The sequence below is a fragment of the Rhinolophus sinicus genome, linkage group LG03, assembly GCF_036562045.2.
Source record: "Rhinolophus sinicus isolate RSC01 linkage group LG03, ASM3656204v1, whole genome shotgun sequence".
NCBI lineage: Eukaryota > Metazoa > Chordata > Mammalia > Chiroptera > Rhinolophidae > Rhinolophus > Rhinolophus sinicus.
The window spans coordinates 34,553,271-34,570,802 of NC_133753.1; the positions used below are offsets into that span (position 1 = coordinate 34,553,271).

Here is a 17,532-nt window from a genome sequence, read left to right on the forward strand (position 1 = left end):
GGGAGCTGGTTTTGAGGCTGTCTCTGGGTCTGCAGTGGAATCTGCAGTTGGTGTGCTGTTAGCAGGCTTAGGCAGGTATGGATCCTGTTTTGTCCCTGGGATGAAACTGCCTCCAGTATCTTGTTAAGTAGGATAGAATTGGAACAACACTGTAATTGGCTCCTCAGTCAGTAGGCCTGTTAACCAAGTGTGTAGACAGATGTGACTCCTTCCAGGTCCCTGGGAGGGCTCCTGCCTAGTCACTGGATGGATTCATGTGTGGTTAGGACTGGCCTTGGACTGTAACCTGGAGGGACTGGAACTGAGCATCAGGGCTGTTTCAGATTTTACAACCGCTATTGAGGCCTCAGTCCTGGCTCTGGAGGCACAGATGGGCGTGTCTCCCACCAGGGAGCTGGACTGTTCCCTGACTGTGGCTGGAGGGACTGGAGCCAAGTATAGGGCTCTTTCAAAATCTCTAGGGGTGCACTAGCAGATACGCATTTTCTGGGTCCCCGGGATGACAGATCTCTTAGGGTCCTTTGGCTGTGAAGGGCCTAAAGTCAAGTATAGGGCCCTTTAAGATTTATGGGATATAGACGGGAGTCTCTCCCGCTAGGACGCTGGACCCTCAGTACTGCTGACAAACTTCGGCTGTGAGGGGGCTGGAACCAAACATAGGCCCTTTCAGAATCTTCAGAAGCACAGACAAGAGTTTCTATTGCTGGGTCCCTGTACCAGCAGGACTCTGATGACAGTGGTTGGGACAGACTGGAGCCCCGTTATAGGACCGTTCCAGAATACACAGTCTGAGTTTGGCAGGCTTACCTCCAGGGGCTTTTGGACTGTGGCCATGAGGAACTGGAGATGATTCAGGGTCCCCAGCTGGGACCAGGGTCTGTATGCCTATTACTTGACACATCGGTGGGCATGATTCCTCCCTCGTCAGTTGGTGACAGACCCAAAGCCAAATGGGGCTGTAACTGAGTTCTCAAGAATATAGAGCTGTTCCTAGGTCCGTATCTAGGGCCACAGTCAGCAAGTTAGCCACCAGGATGTGAGCCTCCCTTCTCAAACTGGCGCCTTTCAGTCTTGGCATGCACTGGGGTTTCATAGTCTCCTACCTGGATTCCAAAACTTTCACAAAGGCACCTACTTTCACATAGTCTCCTACCTGGATTCCAAAACTTTCCATGGATGGATGACAAGTTATTGGAGGGTGATAAGCTAGGATTGGAGATAAATTGTATAAATAATACCATAGTGTTAAAAGAAAATTAGATATAAAAATCAAGGCTTCAGGGAAGTAAGGCTAATACAAGAAGATGAAGCCTTTGATCAGGATAGAAATTCACACTACATGGTCTTGCACATTTGTTAAATACAAGCACAAATTAGTCTTTGAAATTGCTAGTAATAGGGCATTGTGGAAATATGATCAGCTTTGAATTCAGAGTATTCATTAAAAAAAAAAAGAACATTTCAGTTACTTAGGATAACCAGAGGTTTTTCCTGGCACTGAGAGTTGAGATAAATTTCTCTCTTGGGGTCTCATAAAGGGGAAATTGTGCAGTGTGGTAATCAGTATCTTCAGTGTCCTCCCCAAAATAAGTACAACATATATTATTGCTTTTTATATAACATCTCTTAATAAAAGCCTTGGCTATAAAAATTACTAAAATGATTCTGTGAGGGGCTAACACAAACCAGTCCAAATATGAACCTGACAGTGTTTACTGTAGATGACTGTCTCAGCTCTCTAGAGGTATTAAAGTGAAAACAGCTATCTCTTTCTTTCTTAAACCAGCCACATAGGTTGATTGAATTGATGACTCAATACCAGGCATTTATAAAAGGAGAAGAATCCATTTGTTGGTGTCATGGGTAATGACGGAAGTAGAGTCACCAGCTCCTTGTTTCTCCTAATCTCCCATCCCTGCCCCAGGCATTCATGGAGACTAGTATTGCTGGCAATAGATGAAATAGTAATGACTCTTCTTGAATCATGACTTGTCTAGGCTGGGCTCTGCCAGAGTTTCTGTACTGAGTGTATTAGAAGAGTGGACATGAATATATAATATGAACAGGATAGATTTGGTATGCTAATCTCACTGAAATTGGTGACCCAGACTCAGTTTCCTTATAGGTATTTCCCCCCTACCTGGACCATTTCTCTAAGAAGTGAGGGTTTAATTAGCAAATATATATTTAGAGAAATAGGAGCTTGTTTGGGGCTCAAATGCTTTATCTGGTTAAATGGGACAGAGTTTAGTAATACTAAGAAATTAAAACATTCTTAAGATTCAGACCTACTACCCACTACAAGGCTGTTATCCTACTTTTCTTCTTACAAATAAGCAGGTTATGAATACTTGTTCTTTTTTTTCTGATCTGCCAAAGTGAGATAATCATTATAGTATCTTAAGAAATTCCCCAATATAGTATGGCTTGATTTATAAAATTTTGAGGAACATAAGGATTATATATTTTTAGAAAATTTTCTATGAATATTTTTTCTTGAAACTAAGTATTTGATAAGAATTGAGTGAAAAGAGGATTCAAGAATGTTTTCTGTAATGAACCTGGATTGAACATTCTAGATATTGTAGATCAGGATTGGTAAACTTTCTTGTAAAAGGCCAGATAGTAAATATTTTAGGCTTTGTGGACTATACAGTCTCTGTTGTAACTACTCAGCTCTGCTGTTGTGGTGCAAGAGCAACTTTAGACAATACAAAAATGAATGACTGTGTTCCAGTAAAACTTTATTTATGGACATTACAGTTTGAATTTCGTATAACTTTAATGTTTTATGTAATATTCTTCTTTTCATTGTTTTCAATCACTTAAAATGTAAAAATCATTCTTAGCTAATAGGCCATACAAACACAGGTGGCAGGTTAGATTTGGCCCATGGGTCATAGTAACTGACCCTTACTATGGATTAAGCAAAGGTCAAATGAGAAGGAGGAATTAATATAATTTTTGCAAGAATTAACTGTTCTGCTCAAGACTTGTGCCTAAGTAGATGACCACTTACCTGTACCTGAGTTGAAATGGAGGAGTTCCTCCAAATAATGCTGAAATTTTCTTTATAAAATAGTTGTGGAGTATACAAGAATGTGAACCCAGAATTCTTACACAGAGGACATGACTTCATGTAATAATTTTGGCTTAGGAAATGGAAGGAAATATAAAAAGCGTTGTTATAGAAATAGCTGAACTGGGGAAAATAGGGACTCAGAACTCAAGGAGCATAGACATTGAAGAAGTGATCAGAAGAACCAAGTTTTGCAGTGTTATTTAGGAAGAAAATTAGAGATCAGAGTTGGACAAATTAGATCATTGGTGATCTTGGGAAAGGGTAATTCATTAGAATGGTTGGAGTGGAAGTTAAATTGAAGAGGATTAAGGTGTAAATAACTAAGGTAGTGAAAAAAAATAGAGTTGAATAATGTCATGGAGTTAAAGAAAATTTGACAGTATTGAGGGAAGCAAGGATAAGTAGATATCTAACTTGCCTTTAATGCTTAATAGACTTTGACAAGCGATATTTAGAAAGTTCTAAGGTGTTCTCTCGTTACAATGACATCATTTCTTTTAATTTTAACAGAAAAATGTACCATGGATATGTATGTCAGTATAAAGATGTTTTGAAGCAATACCAACTAAAATACTCAGAAATACCCCTTTCACATGAATATTATGAGAAGAAAAAGGAACATGAAGAAATTCAAAACAGAGTGTTGGCATGTACTGAACAACTAAAAATGAATGAAACTGTTTTTATGGAATTTCTTGGTATTAACATTTTATTATATATTGTTTTAATTATGGTATCTTTATCATGAAAAGAATGTAATAACTTTTTCTAAAATATGACTTTGTTTTTCAGTGCCTGCTCCCTTTCCATCACTTACTAGATGGACATTACATTTGTATCCACAACAGTATTTCTACTTAGAATTTTTATTAGATGAGTACTATTTCTGTATTTTAATTGTTATTTTGTTTCCCTGGTAAGAATCACATGGATTTGTTTTTGTTTAATTAAAAAATTTTAGAGGTTACTTTAAAGGTCATCTGGGATTAGTTTTCATATATGTGCATGTGATCAGAAGCAGGCAATTTTAATAAGAATGAAGTGGTATATGTATTTGGTTTAAATAGCGTATCTTAACAACCCAACCAATGAAAAAGTCATCTTGCTCTGTCTTACAAAAGAGTTCCAATTAAATCTATTCATTATTACTTGTTAGGATGGAAAGTAATAAGGAGGTAAATCACAATTATTCATTCACCTGTAGAAATTCATTGGGTACATACCTTGTGCCAGGAAGATACAGAACTTCCTTGCAAGGGTATTTTAGTAGAAGAGACAGACATATAAACAAATAATTCTAATATAATGGCATTGTATTCGATGCTTAAGTAATTCTTAATTGGTCTAAATCTCGTTTGTCAGGGAGATCTTCCCTGATGGCAAACTTGGAACTTGAATACTCTTCCAGCCTCCACAATCCTTCATATGGTTTCCTACCAGATTATAACTACCGTTTATACTAAACCTTCTTCATCCTTGCATTCTACCTTGATTTATTCTGCTTCATCCTAAATTATCCTTTTAACTCTTTGCTACTTGTTCTCTCCATGTTTGGGTTTTAGCTTATTCTGTTCTTAGTTGTTCATTTGCTTCCCATCTGTGTTTCAACTTCTCAGTGAGAAGGGGCAGAGGTTGGTAGACGCAGAAGATACAGCAGGGGTTTAGGGAGTTGGATATAAGATGGGATGAGATGTGTGATTGCATGGCAAACAAGAAGAGGTGATGGAAGTAGGGAGGATTGAAAATTAGGATTTGAATGTCTATACCAATTTAAATGGATACTTTTGATAACAGCATAGCATTATAAATAATGTTCATCTGAAATTTTATACTCTAGCATATAAATAATATATTTTAAGGCAGAATGGGCCAGGTTTGATAGATTTTCTCTGGAGTTCTTGTTCACTACCAATATCCTATTTATTTTTAAATTCTCCTAAATGGATTGTAGAGTAACTTGGGAAATTGTAGTAGCTAATTACCATGCAAGATGTCTGTTAGCAGCTGAAAAATTCTCTACCTGAATTGGGTTTAAATTCAGTTCAAGCAGAAAGTTTAGATAGAAGATCTAGCTCTCTTCTGAGTTCTGCATGGTACACTCATGAACCTTTTAGAACAAGAAAAGGGTGGATTTTTAATGTTGACTTTGAGAACAAATAAATGATAGAAACACAAGAAGTTGAATTTGGACCTGAATTGGTTATGTATTATTAGTCATGCCAAATAATATGATGCACTTGGGTTAAAAAAACAAAGCAAAATAAAAACCACCCTTTAAAAATATTTAACTGAAAGAAAAAATCCTAACTAATATTTTGGATGAAATGTTACTTTAAAACTCAATATATAACATAGATAAACAATAAATTATGTTTGTCAGTTTTTCAGATGTTTATATTAGTCTTACCTCTGTTTTCAGAAACTGTTACTAATATTGCTTATGTGGAACATATGTATAAATAATGTTACATGACATTAATTATTTCTGATGTAGTACATATATTATAAATGTAAAATTTGCTTACATAACATAGTTCCTTAACATATAAGGGTTAATTTGAGATGTAAAACACAAGATATTCTTAAACATGCCAACAATTTTTCCAAAATTTCATGTGAATTGAAGAAAGAAGTAGATGAACTGGAAATAGAAATTAATTGTTTAAACCAGGTATATATTTTGTTATGTGTTTCTAATGTATATGTTAATGTATAAGTATAATGGTATGTTAGTTGACAGTCTTAGAAGAGCTATTTTTAAAGATCCCAAATAGGGACAAACGCTTACAATCATTTGTTTGCCTCAGATTGCCTTTGGAGCCAAAATGTGTTTTAGGTATTGAGTATATTCAACTCTGGGTTTTGGGGACTAGTTTAACTTCCTTTGGGGGCTGAGGAAAGAAGATGATGAAAGAACAAGATGTAGCTTAATAACAGGAATTTAAAGGCACTGGAAGAGCTACAACAGTGATCTCAAAAAAGAGAACAAGACAGTAAATAGTTTAAAGAACTTAGTCTTGAAAATGTACGACTAGAATCTATATAGAGCTAGGCTAGAACTAGTTTAGTATTTAACATTGATGGTGTATGATATTTTCTTGAACACACTGTTAGTGCCATCCTTTGAAATGTAGCTTTCATTGACAGGTATGAGAACCCATCGAATTCCAAAATTTTCCAAATTTTCAGAAAAAATTGAATAGCTAATTTTCTACATTTTCTGAAAATTGTGTTAAAGATGGTATAGTTATCATGTATAGATATGATATTCTAGATAACAGTAATATAATTTTAGTAATGATAAGAAAGTGGATTCAACTTCCTTTAAAATGTATGGTTACTGTATCTTTGTAGGGAATTAATGTCTATTTTGCTTCTCTGACTGTCCTTTTAAAAAAAGAAGGTGGAAGTTCATTGAAATCTAGTTTTACTAATGGAGTTGTAAAGAAAAGTTAAAGGAATACAATTTATTGTTTTAACAACTTTCACTAAACGATAGCTAATACTATCAAAAATATAAATCTCGCTATTATATAGACAAGAAAATCATATTAGTTAAGATAAAGCATATGTTCCTTAATGCTTCATAGGTAATTATTTTGTTTTGCTCTATCATTTTTCTTTTTAGCAGATTGCAAGACTTTATGAAACTAAGAATTTTTCAGAAACTCTGGAAGAAAAAAATATAGAAAAGAGAAAGGAATTGAAAGAAAGGTATAGGTAAACTTTAAAATGGGATTTTATGTGAACAGATATACTGCATCTAAAATTTTTATTCTATATTCTATCCCAAGCCACCAATATTCACACAGTATCTACATATACTTTTTTTGTGCAGCCTACTTTCTGTTCATTTCTCATGAAAAATATTTATACCTTTAAGTATTATGGACTAATACTCAAATATGCTTGTTATTTAGTAAGGCCAAGGATAATTTGTAGAGAGAAACAGGAAAGCAGCAGCATATTTGCTGTTCTGTAACCTGTCAGTTGTACATTTGATCCCGTTTTCCATGATGAGTCACCATTAGGAGTTAAAACAAGAGGAACAAGGATGGGAATAGCAATTGTATTTATCGTTTTATCACTCTGTCACCAGCATGACTAGTTCTTCCTTTGCCACAGAGAGTGAAGATGAGCCAAAATGCTACTGAATCTGTGGCATCATGTTTCCTTATCATTCATCCTAATGGTGATAAAATAGATATCAGTGGTGGTGGCATTTTTAAAAAAAGATTGATTTTGTCTGTTATTGTGTGATGGAAAAATAGATGTATTAGTGTTGCTGTTTCTGATAAACTTTCTACTTTTTCTCCTTTGCCCATACCCTTTTTCATTTTTCTTAAATTCCTCTCCTCAGACTCCATTGCTTTTATCCTGATTTTTAAACACATTCCTCTCCCAAGTTAATTTCCCTGAACCCACTTCCTTGGATTTGTTATTTTCTTGATTCTTCCACTCCCATGGTAATGTGTTTTTAATTTTGCAGTGAAATTGGTTAGAAAGCTAGGTAAATGTACAGAATTTCACTTTATTGACAAATTTTTAATATAAAATTCTCTATATTGAGAGGAACTTACATAACTAGTCCTTTTTACTCAATAAGTATTTTGATAGTTATCAAATAATATCATTATTTAAATTATTTAATTATCAATAATTAAAATTATTTCTTTAATTTAGGAAGTAGTCAATGGAATTATTCTTCCAGTAAAAAACAGAAAAGACCCATTTATGATTGTAATATTGTTTTAATGGTTTCTATTTTCATGTTAGTTGACTTGTTTCTAAATAAATTATTTTAAAGTTTGAACTACTCTGAAATCTAAAGCATGCTATTTGTGGATAAAGTTTTGGTTTAAAATAGTTTTGATATGTTTAGAAAGTCTTTTAAAGTAATTACATTTTTAAAAAGAGAGTGTGGTAAACTAAGAAGAGCACTGGACTTAATCAGGAAAAGTTTTAGCTGTGACACTAGTAAGTAATTTAATAATATTGGGCAGATCTGTTAAATTCTCTGCAAATGTTTTATTATCGTGAAATAAGGAGTTTTAACTATATCGTATCTAAATATCTATTCTACTTTAATATATGTTAATTTTTTACTTAGTGAATATTTAATATAATTTATTCTCTTTAGAATTTTTGAAAAAGATGAACAACATGTACTTACATTGAATAAAACTTCTCAGAACAGTCAATTATTTCTTCCATATGAATCTCAGAAATTAGTCAGACCAATAAATATGCATTCTTCAGAGCCACGAGTTATAGGTACAGTATCTATTATTCAATAAATTAGTCTTCTTTGCAACCACATAGAAGAAGAAACAGAAAAAAGCAATCTTAGTTATCATTTGGTATAACCAAGAACAAACAATATTAGAGACCCACAGACTTAGGAAAGTACCACTTTGATTTTTCCTGAGAGCGAACAAGATATATACCTTTTATACCTAACTTTTTTCTCTTTGAGAGAAAAATTGTTCACTTTACATAAAAAAAAGTGTTTGGGTCTGGTCGTGTGGCTGTCAGAAGAGGATGAATAATTACATATTTTTTATTTGAAAAGTTGTATTATCAATATATATGATTAAAGTGGGTATCAGACTTGTGTTAATGATATTTGTGACTTAGTCACTGAGGTATTTGAATCATGTTTCATTCAATGGATCTGCAGACTAGATTAAATACATTGTATTAGATTACATTGGCTGTTTTTCTCCTCTGATCATTAATATCAACATTCTGTCTTCTTTGGTTTCCCTATTATAAAGATACAGTTTTGTCAGCTGGTTTTTATTTTACATTCATAATTATTGTAATAATATTATGTAGTAAGAATTAAGAGTTATGTAGTAATTTCATAATTCTGTATTTTAAATTAAGTATTGATGTTACCTGATTTTTTAAATGACAAGTTTAGGTTAAATGTTGGGCATGATTTTTAATTCTCTCTATGGAATTGATTTGAATTTGTACAATTTAATAACCTAGATAAAAAAGAAGAAAATTCTGTGAAGCAGTCAAAGCTTCCCAATATTGACTTCAGACAGAAAGAAAACAATACACAGGTTGGTATTTTTTTTTACTAGTATAAATTAAATATTTGCTTGCATTAAGTGACAGTGAATGTATTGCATTTAGGGTGTGTGTGTGTGTGTGTGTGTGTGTGTGTGTGTGTGTGTGATAAATATATTAACCATTCGTACAACCTCAGGGTGTAGAAAACTTAAAAGAGTTTCAACATGGCAGCCTAATCATATGCTGGAGCCTTCTCACATACTCTAAAAATAATAGAAAAGATGTTTTAAAATTCCAAGTTCTGTACCCAGTAGACCAAAAACTGTGAGACATTTCTGAAGGAGGAAAGCAGGATTGTATTGAAGAAGGAAATTGTGGCCCAGTACTTGCTTAGGAGAATACTTATACAACGTGTGTAAGTCTGGAAATAATGAATAGGGTAATTAGTTGGGCTACTTCAGTGGGAGTTAGTTTATTTAACACCTATTCATCTCATAGTCATTTTGCCTTAGGCCAGGCATCAGCAATAGGATGACTGTCTCCAGTTGGAAGCAGTGAGTATAGGAGCTTGGGTTAGAGAGATAGATGGTACTTTGGGTGGTTCTTGATGCTCGTGAAGAACAAGGAGCATAGCACCAAGAAAGCTAGCTTCTGGTATGGCACATGTCTCTTCTCCCATTCTTGAAAATAGGTCCAGAGGAACTTCTCATGAAAAATATTGCTTTCCATTAATTCATAATTAATACACACAGACATAGGGGTAGTGGTGTCCAAAGTAATTGGTGAGGCATTTTTAATTCTAAATATGTATTAATTATAAAAACTTAAATATCTGGTACTAAAATTCCAGGTGATATCAATATGGGATGAAGGTGGAAAGATAAATGAGGGAAACAAAAGTTTATTCAAGTTCTTTTTTTGTTTGGGGATTGAGGTAGGGAGAAGATATGAATATGTATGGTTGGAAAAATTAAATTTATGCATGTATGTTAAACATTTAAGGGTAACCAATAGGAGAGAAAAGGAATGGGTAAGTTTTAAAACAGTAGAAGAAAAAAGATGAAACAAAGAAAACTTAATCAGTCCAACAGGAAAATGCAGAAAAAATAAAACAGCTAGAAAGCATATAAGTAGAAGACAAATAAGATGCCCAAAATAATTCTGAACAAATCAGTAATAATAAAAAATGTGACATAAGTGCTTCTATGGAACATATAAACAAAATACAGCTATGTACTATTAGAACAGCTGATACAACCTGACAAACGCAGGCTGAAAATATGGAAAATACATATCACGCAAATGCAAACAAAACCAAAGCAGATGTAACTGCCGTATAAAACAGAATTCAAGATAAAAAAGATTAGTAGGGATAAATATATTTCATATTTTTAAAAAGAATAATTCACCAAAAAGTCATAACCACAATGTACCAAGTTATACAGTTTCAAAATATAAAAAGCAAATAAGAGGAATTTGAAAGAAAACAATTGAACCCACAGTTCAATTGTTCTGAGTTTGCTGTTCTGAGTTTGGCTACATGTGAAACACTACAAAACCAAACCAATGAAATAATAGCGTCTTAAACAAGATAAACATTTATTTTTCTCTTGCCTGCCATGCATTTCTAAAGTGACTCAAGTTCACTTATCAGGGCTGACAGCATCATCTCCACAGTTTCATTATTTCTCAGACTCTATATATGCTTTCTTTTCCTATCTTTAAATGCTAAGCTTTTGCCTCAATGTCAAATCATAGTCAGAAACTAGCCATTGCAACTTTGCCATCATACCTTCCTTCCAGGCAGGAAAGAAGGAGAGAGAGGCTAGCTGATTCAACCCTATTTTTAAAGGTCTTTCTTGGAAGCTTCTTAAACAATTTGTGGTAGTGTTTCATTGGCCAGAACTTAGTTACATGGCTACTTCCATCTATGGAGAGGTTGAGAAATACCGGTGGCATTGTTTTTGTTTTTGTTTGTTAAATGAGAACACAGAAGGAAAGTAGATTTTGAATAGGATAGAAAACTGGCAGTTTCTGCCACAGAAAAAAATCAAGTAGATAAAAAATAAGTAAGGATGTACAGGATCTGAATAACACAATTAGCAAACTTAGTGCCTAACATACATGGAATTCAGTTAAATTTTTGTTTGCGGTATTCACCAAAATTGACCATTTACTAGAACAAAAAGGATATTTCAACCAATTCTAAAAAGTAGCTATCTTCACTTTTCCCAAGGAATGCTATGATGGTTTAACATTAAAAAAATCTATCGATGTGAGTCACTACATTAACAGATTAATAAATGGTTTTAAGTGAAGATTTAAAATAAAATATTTTTTAAAAGAATATTAGGGAGACTTATATTACCAGATATCACAATATTTTTTTTAAACTTTTGTTTTTGGGATATAATTCACATATCAAAATTAACCATTTTAAAGTATACAATCCAGTGGTTTTTAGTATACTCACAAAGTAGTGTAACCATCACCATTGTCTAATTCCAGAACATTTTCATCATCCCAAAACATTTTCAAACATTATCAAAATGCAGTAATTACAACAATGTGGAACAAGAAAAGACAAACTGATCAGTGGACTACATCAAAATGAAAAACTTCTCTGTGACAAAAGAGACTAACAAAGTTGAAAGATGATGGTGGAATGGGCCGGGAATTGGTATCCAGAATCTAATATGTAAAGAAATACATAATTTTTGAAAAGTAATTAAAAAATAATAAAAATGGGCAAAAGATAAGGTAGTTTACAGAAAAGGAAAGACAAAGGACCCTAAACATAACAAGATGCCTGGAGTATAGGGAAATGTAAATTAAACCAATGAGTTACCTAGTTTCACTTACCAGATTTGCAGACATCAAAACATTTGATAATATCTAGTGAGGTCAGCAATAGTGAGAGTATAATTTGGTACAACTACTTTGGAGGACTGGTTCACAGTACCAATAAAAAATAAAAATACGAATAGCAATTTCACTTCTTGGCATCTACTCTAAACAAATACTTGTACCAGGAGGCATATGTACAAACGTGTATGTTTAAAACATACATCAAAACAGTAACGACACTTATTTTTTAAGAGACCAGTGTTTTTCTGTGATCCAAAACACAATACAATGACAAAATTAGGACCAGTGGCTATTATGGGATACACATTCCTATTTAAATATATTTTCATTTTGGGTCAAATAAGAATCAGGAACTCTTCAAAATGACTTAGGGTGAATGAGAAACTTGAAACAATACAAACATTAGTAAAGCAGTGGTTTAGATATTAATATTAAAATTTAGTTAAAATTCAAAAAGTAATTAGCTTTTTCATACATACGTAAAAAAGAATGTTTTAGGCTTTAATATTTTAACCTTCTGTTTTGCTTTCCTATGTTCAATTTGAGAGATTATAGAGGATAGAGAGAGACACAGAAATTAGCTAATCAGTTTAGAAAATGGTAAGATTCACTTGATTAGTCATGAATATGGGATAAAATTTTTAAAAGTTTATCTTAAATGTAGAAATACTACCAAGCGTAGTTATTATACTTGTAAAAAACATCAAATTCCTTGAGAGTCAAACCATTTTTGTTTCCCAGTATTTGATTTAATGTTTTGTATGTAGTGGTTTCAGTTAATGTTTGTAGTTGTTATTGATACTGATAATAATAGTGATGATGATGAGGATGACAGTGCTCTTGGAGAGTTCTGAGTAGCCATGGAAAGCCAAACATGTTTATTGTTTTGTGTAGCCTACTCTAATGCTTAGTTTCTTTTGTTCAGGAATTTAATGACTCTGCTGTGAATAACCATTCAAAATATTCACATGTTATGGCTGTTAAAAGTTCACAAAATTTTATGCCATTCAGGTAACTTTTAAAACTAAGAAAATGTTTTAAATTTCTAGAAGAATTTGTTAACTCAGCAAATAATATAAAATTATATTTATTGTATTTTAGATTGTTAACCCTGCAGAAACAATCAAATTGCAATCAGTGGCTTGAAAAAGGAGAGACAGGTATTTGCTGTTTACATTTTTCCTAAGAAGTAGAAGTTACAAATTATCAGGTTTTCATACTACTCAAATAAATTATTTGGATTGTTTGCCTCTCTGGTTAACTGACAATGCCTGCCTGGTTTTTAAATATATTTTCCCTAAATATAAAACAAATACATTTCATTGTAGAAAATTTGGAAAACAGAGAAATATATAAAAGATACAAAAATACCATCACCTGGACATAAACAACTCCATACATACTGGTGTATATTCTTGATTTTTTTTCTATTCATATGTATGTTTTGTTCTTTTATATTTTTCCCACAAATTTGAAGTATACTATGTATGTCATTTTGTATCCTTTTCTTTCTATTTGATACACTGTTGAGGGTATTTTTTTCCATACTATTAAGTAGATTTTATTTGTAATGACTGCATAATATGCCATTGTATAGATATGTTATAATTAGCCATTCTCTCACTTTGAATGTTCTGTTTCCAGTTTTTTTGCTATTGTAAATAATGCTACTATATTCTTTTATATAAATCTTTTACTATCTTGGATTATCATCTTTGAATAAAATCATAGGAAGGTCACAGGATTTATATGTATGAGTTTATTATCCTAGAATCAACTTGCTGTTGGAACTTTGATACACTTTGAAATACCAACTCATTCTCTGTCTATGCATATATGCATATGTATAAATTTATGTGTATATAAAATATGTAATATATCATATACACATATATGTATATTATAGTAACCCGGTAACAAATGGTAATTATTCCACTCATGAGGCTATGTAAATGTCTTCACCTCTTCTTGTCTGTAGCATGTGGATTACTGACTTTTATTTTGAAATTTAGAAACGGCTCATTTGGAAAATACAAAAATTCTGTAAATATATGCATGTTCAAAATGGTCATATAATATACTATGAGTCTATTTCTCCCATCTCAGTATAAGACTCAACCAATATAATATGCTTATTCCATACAGATGGATATTCTTCCTGCTTTCTTCTGGAATAAAGAATTATATCTTATATGCACAGGTGATCTGTTCCACCTGTTTATAATCATCTATACATGTCAAGCTGACAGTGTTAGACAAGGAAGGAATGGCTAATCTCTAGGAACAGTACATCCCTAATACAGTTTTGTGGGGTAATGCATATATCTGGCACAGTCCTAGCTGCCATTGAAAATATATAATGAGGTTTCATACTTAAGAAGGTATATAATTATCTCAGAAGAAGAAAAGACTCTTTCAATAATTTCAAGCCTATATTTCAAAGAAGTTAATATGTGTGAAAACAATAGTTGTGACTTAAGTGCAAGAGGCAAAACTATAAAGCTTGCAGATGATCAAATAAAAAAACACCTATTCAAGATAAGAAAGGATTTCTTAAATAAGAATTAAAAAGAAAGAATGATAAATTTTGCCATATTAAAATTAAGTTTTATTCATGAAAATAATAGAAGGTAAGTCACCATGTCATCAAAAGACATAAAAAGAATTGAGGGCAAAATGATATATTTTCAATATATAAACCTGTCAAAGGACTAGTTTCCAAAAATGTAAAGAACTTCGACAAACCAGGAGGAAAAGACAGATAACCCAGTTGGAAATAGGTGCAAAATACACGAATAGGCACTTCAAATAGAGAAACTTGTGTGGCAGATAAACATAGAAAAGTTGCTCAGCAAATCAGGAAACTGAAAAATAAAACCACAATGATATATCATCATACATCCACCAGATTAGCAAAATCCAGAAAGTCTGGCAATACTAAATATTGATGAGAATTTAGGACAATAGGAAGATAGGAACTCTCATAACTATTGGTAGGAACTGTCATTTATAAGTGACCATATAGTGAGACAATACCTAAATTATAATTGGAGCTAATAATTTTGTCTGGTGAAATTGAATGATTTCCTAGGGTAGCTTGGGAGGGCCAGTTGCCACAACAAAAATTGGTAACTAGTTTGGAAACTAAACTTTGGAAAATAGTTTAACAGCTGGTAAAATGGAAGATAAACATACCCCTATACCTTGTAATTCCACTCCTAGGTCTATACCTAGAGAAATACAGGTATGTACATGCAAGTATATATAAAAGAATGTAATAGCCTCAAAGCAGAAACACCTCAAATGCCCATTTGCAGAAGAATGGATAGAGACAGTGTGTTGTGTTTGTACAATGGAATACTTTACATCAGTAAAAGTAAGCAAACTATGTTTATGTACAGCAATATAGATGAATCTCACAACATATGCTAAACAAAAAAAGTAAAATTAAGGGCACATAGATTATTATTTCATCATGTAACAAGGAAAAATAAACTGTATTGCTTAGGTAATAAAACTATATAAAGCAAATCAAGGAAATGATTGCTACAAAAGTCAGGATACTGATTACATCTGTGGAGGAGGATATGAGGAATATAAGGCCTTTTGGTGTACTTGTAATATTCTATTTCTTCACCTGGGTGGTGGTTACATGGGTATTTGCCTTATAATTTTGCTTGTTAAACTATTCACATAGGTTTTATTCTTATCTTTATGTATTGGGTTGAATTATATGAAACTGCCTTTATGTAGGTCAAAAACAGTTAAATATTGGTAATGGTCTACTATGTTTTATTTATAATTAAATTGCAAAAAGAAAAAAATAGTTTGTTCTCCTATAATAAACAGATGCTGAGTGTGGAGATAAAGGGACAGTAAGACATTTGAGAGAATCAAAATGTACTTCACAAGTAAGTTAAATGTTTGGTTTCTAATTTCTAAGCAAAATATTCCAGTTTAAAACATTCTTTTTCCATTTTAATTTCAGATTTATTATAATGAAGATTATTTATTTGAGGTCTAAATGTTACTGTATTTGTAATCATGTTGCTATAGTATTACAGAATCTATTCCTTAGAGGAGTTTTAGATTAAAAAATGAAGCTACAAAAAGTTTACACAAAAATATACAAAAAATTCTTACTAATAATTCACTATATATATTGACACCACAATTAAATCATAACTGAAGCAAAGTATTTTGTTTGGTAAGATTGAATGATTTGCCAAGGCAATTTAAAGCCAGTGGTTACCACAAAAATATCTTCAAAATAATTTTTAATAATGGAAAGCTTTCATTGTGATAGATGAAGACAATGTATACCAACTTTACCATAGCTACTAAGGGTTAAAGAGAAACAACATAGTAGTATACTGCTGTAAAGAAATACAGGTAAAAGGCATATTTAAATTTTTTTTGATGGAGGGACCCAAACTGTTTCTGTAATGGGATTTGGTGTAACAAACATATTTGAGAAATCATATTCCTAGTCTATAGAATCATAAAAAGGAAAATTAGTTATTCAGGTTCTCAATCTTTGCAGAGAAAGTAGTGTAATGAATTTATAAGGGCAAAAAATTTCAAAGAACATAACCAATGAGAGCAAGATTGCTTAGAAATAAATTACTTCTCCCTTTCAAGAAGATACCATATGCAATTTTTGAGCCAGAGCATGCTATAGAATTTTAAAAGAAAAATCATTCCTAACCACTTTTCTTCATCGTTTTGAGTATGTTCTGGTTATCATTTATCTTTTCAGGCAGGGAGTAGGTAGAGCTGGAAAGAAAAAGAAAACTTAGAAAATTAAAATTTTTTTCCATATTTTGGATAGATATATTTTGGTATCACTTTCACCAATTATTCTTATTTCACTTATTTTGCCTATGAAGTGATAACATCATAGATTAATATGGTGTTTTCCACCTCACACATTTTTATCTATGTGAGTTTATTAATGCAATAACATTCATTTTTATAGTTTTCTGTTACTTTGAATTTTCAGGTTATATGTGAAGAACATCTTGGGATGCCAGGAGAGAATAATGATGAAGTAGAAGAAAGGGCTGAGGATTTTCCACGAACTCCTGAAATTCCTTCATTTTTAAGAACTGAATCTGTGAAAACACCTGAATCTTTGGAGAAATTACTGTTTCCTAAAACACCCTCATTTGAAATGTAGGATTTAAATTAATTATAATTATATATAATTATAAATATAATCTACATATTAAGTTGTATAAATAATTGATAAGAATAGTAAAATGTCTAGTACTTTTAACTTTAAAAAGTTTTATTATGGAATATTTCAAATATACAAAGGAGAGAAAGACTAGTATAATGAACCTATGTACCTATACCCTGTTTAAACAATTACTAACATTCTGCTATTCTTACTTCATAGATCCTCTTCCCAATTTTTTCCTGCAGCATTTAACTGAATATGGCATAGATCCTGAGTACTTATCTAGTTAAATAGTACATACATTTGAGATTTTTTCCAAAGGATAAAAAAACAACAACTGGAAGCTAAAAAGCTGGTATCCCATTCGTAGGTTGTG

At 32.3% G+C, this 17,532-nt stretch overlaps 1 protein-coding gene across 1 annotated transcript in view; it reads left to right on the forward strand.

Moving 5' to 3' along the window:
- Positions 1-17,532, forward strand: part of LG03H14orf39 (linkage group 03 C14orf39 homolog) — a 44,435-nt gene that overhangs the window by 11,651 nt on the left and 15,252 nt on the right. The window contains exons 4-13 of the mRNA XM_074329229.1: positions 3,593-3,780; positions 3,875-3,917; positions 5,633-5,753; positions 6,711-6,796; positions 8,223-8,356; positions 9,080-9,156; positions 12,900-12,985; positions 13,076-13,134; positions 15,824-15,885; positions 16,977-17,149. Coding sequence (XP_074185330.1) covers positions 3,593-3,780; positions 3,875-3,917; positions 5,633-5,753; positions 6,711-6,796; positions 8,223-8,356; positions 9,080-9,156; positions 12,900-12,985; positions 13,076-13,134; positions 15,824-15,885; positions 16,977-17,149 — 1,029 coding nt within the window. The remainder of the gene's footprint in view (positions 1-3,592; positions 3,781-3,874; positions 3,918-5,632; positions 5,754-6,710; positions 6,797-8,222; positions 8,357-9,079; positions 9,157-12,899; positions 12,986-13,075; positions 13,135-15,823; positions 15,886-16,976; positions 17,150-17,532) is intronic.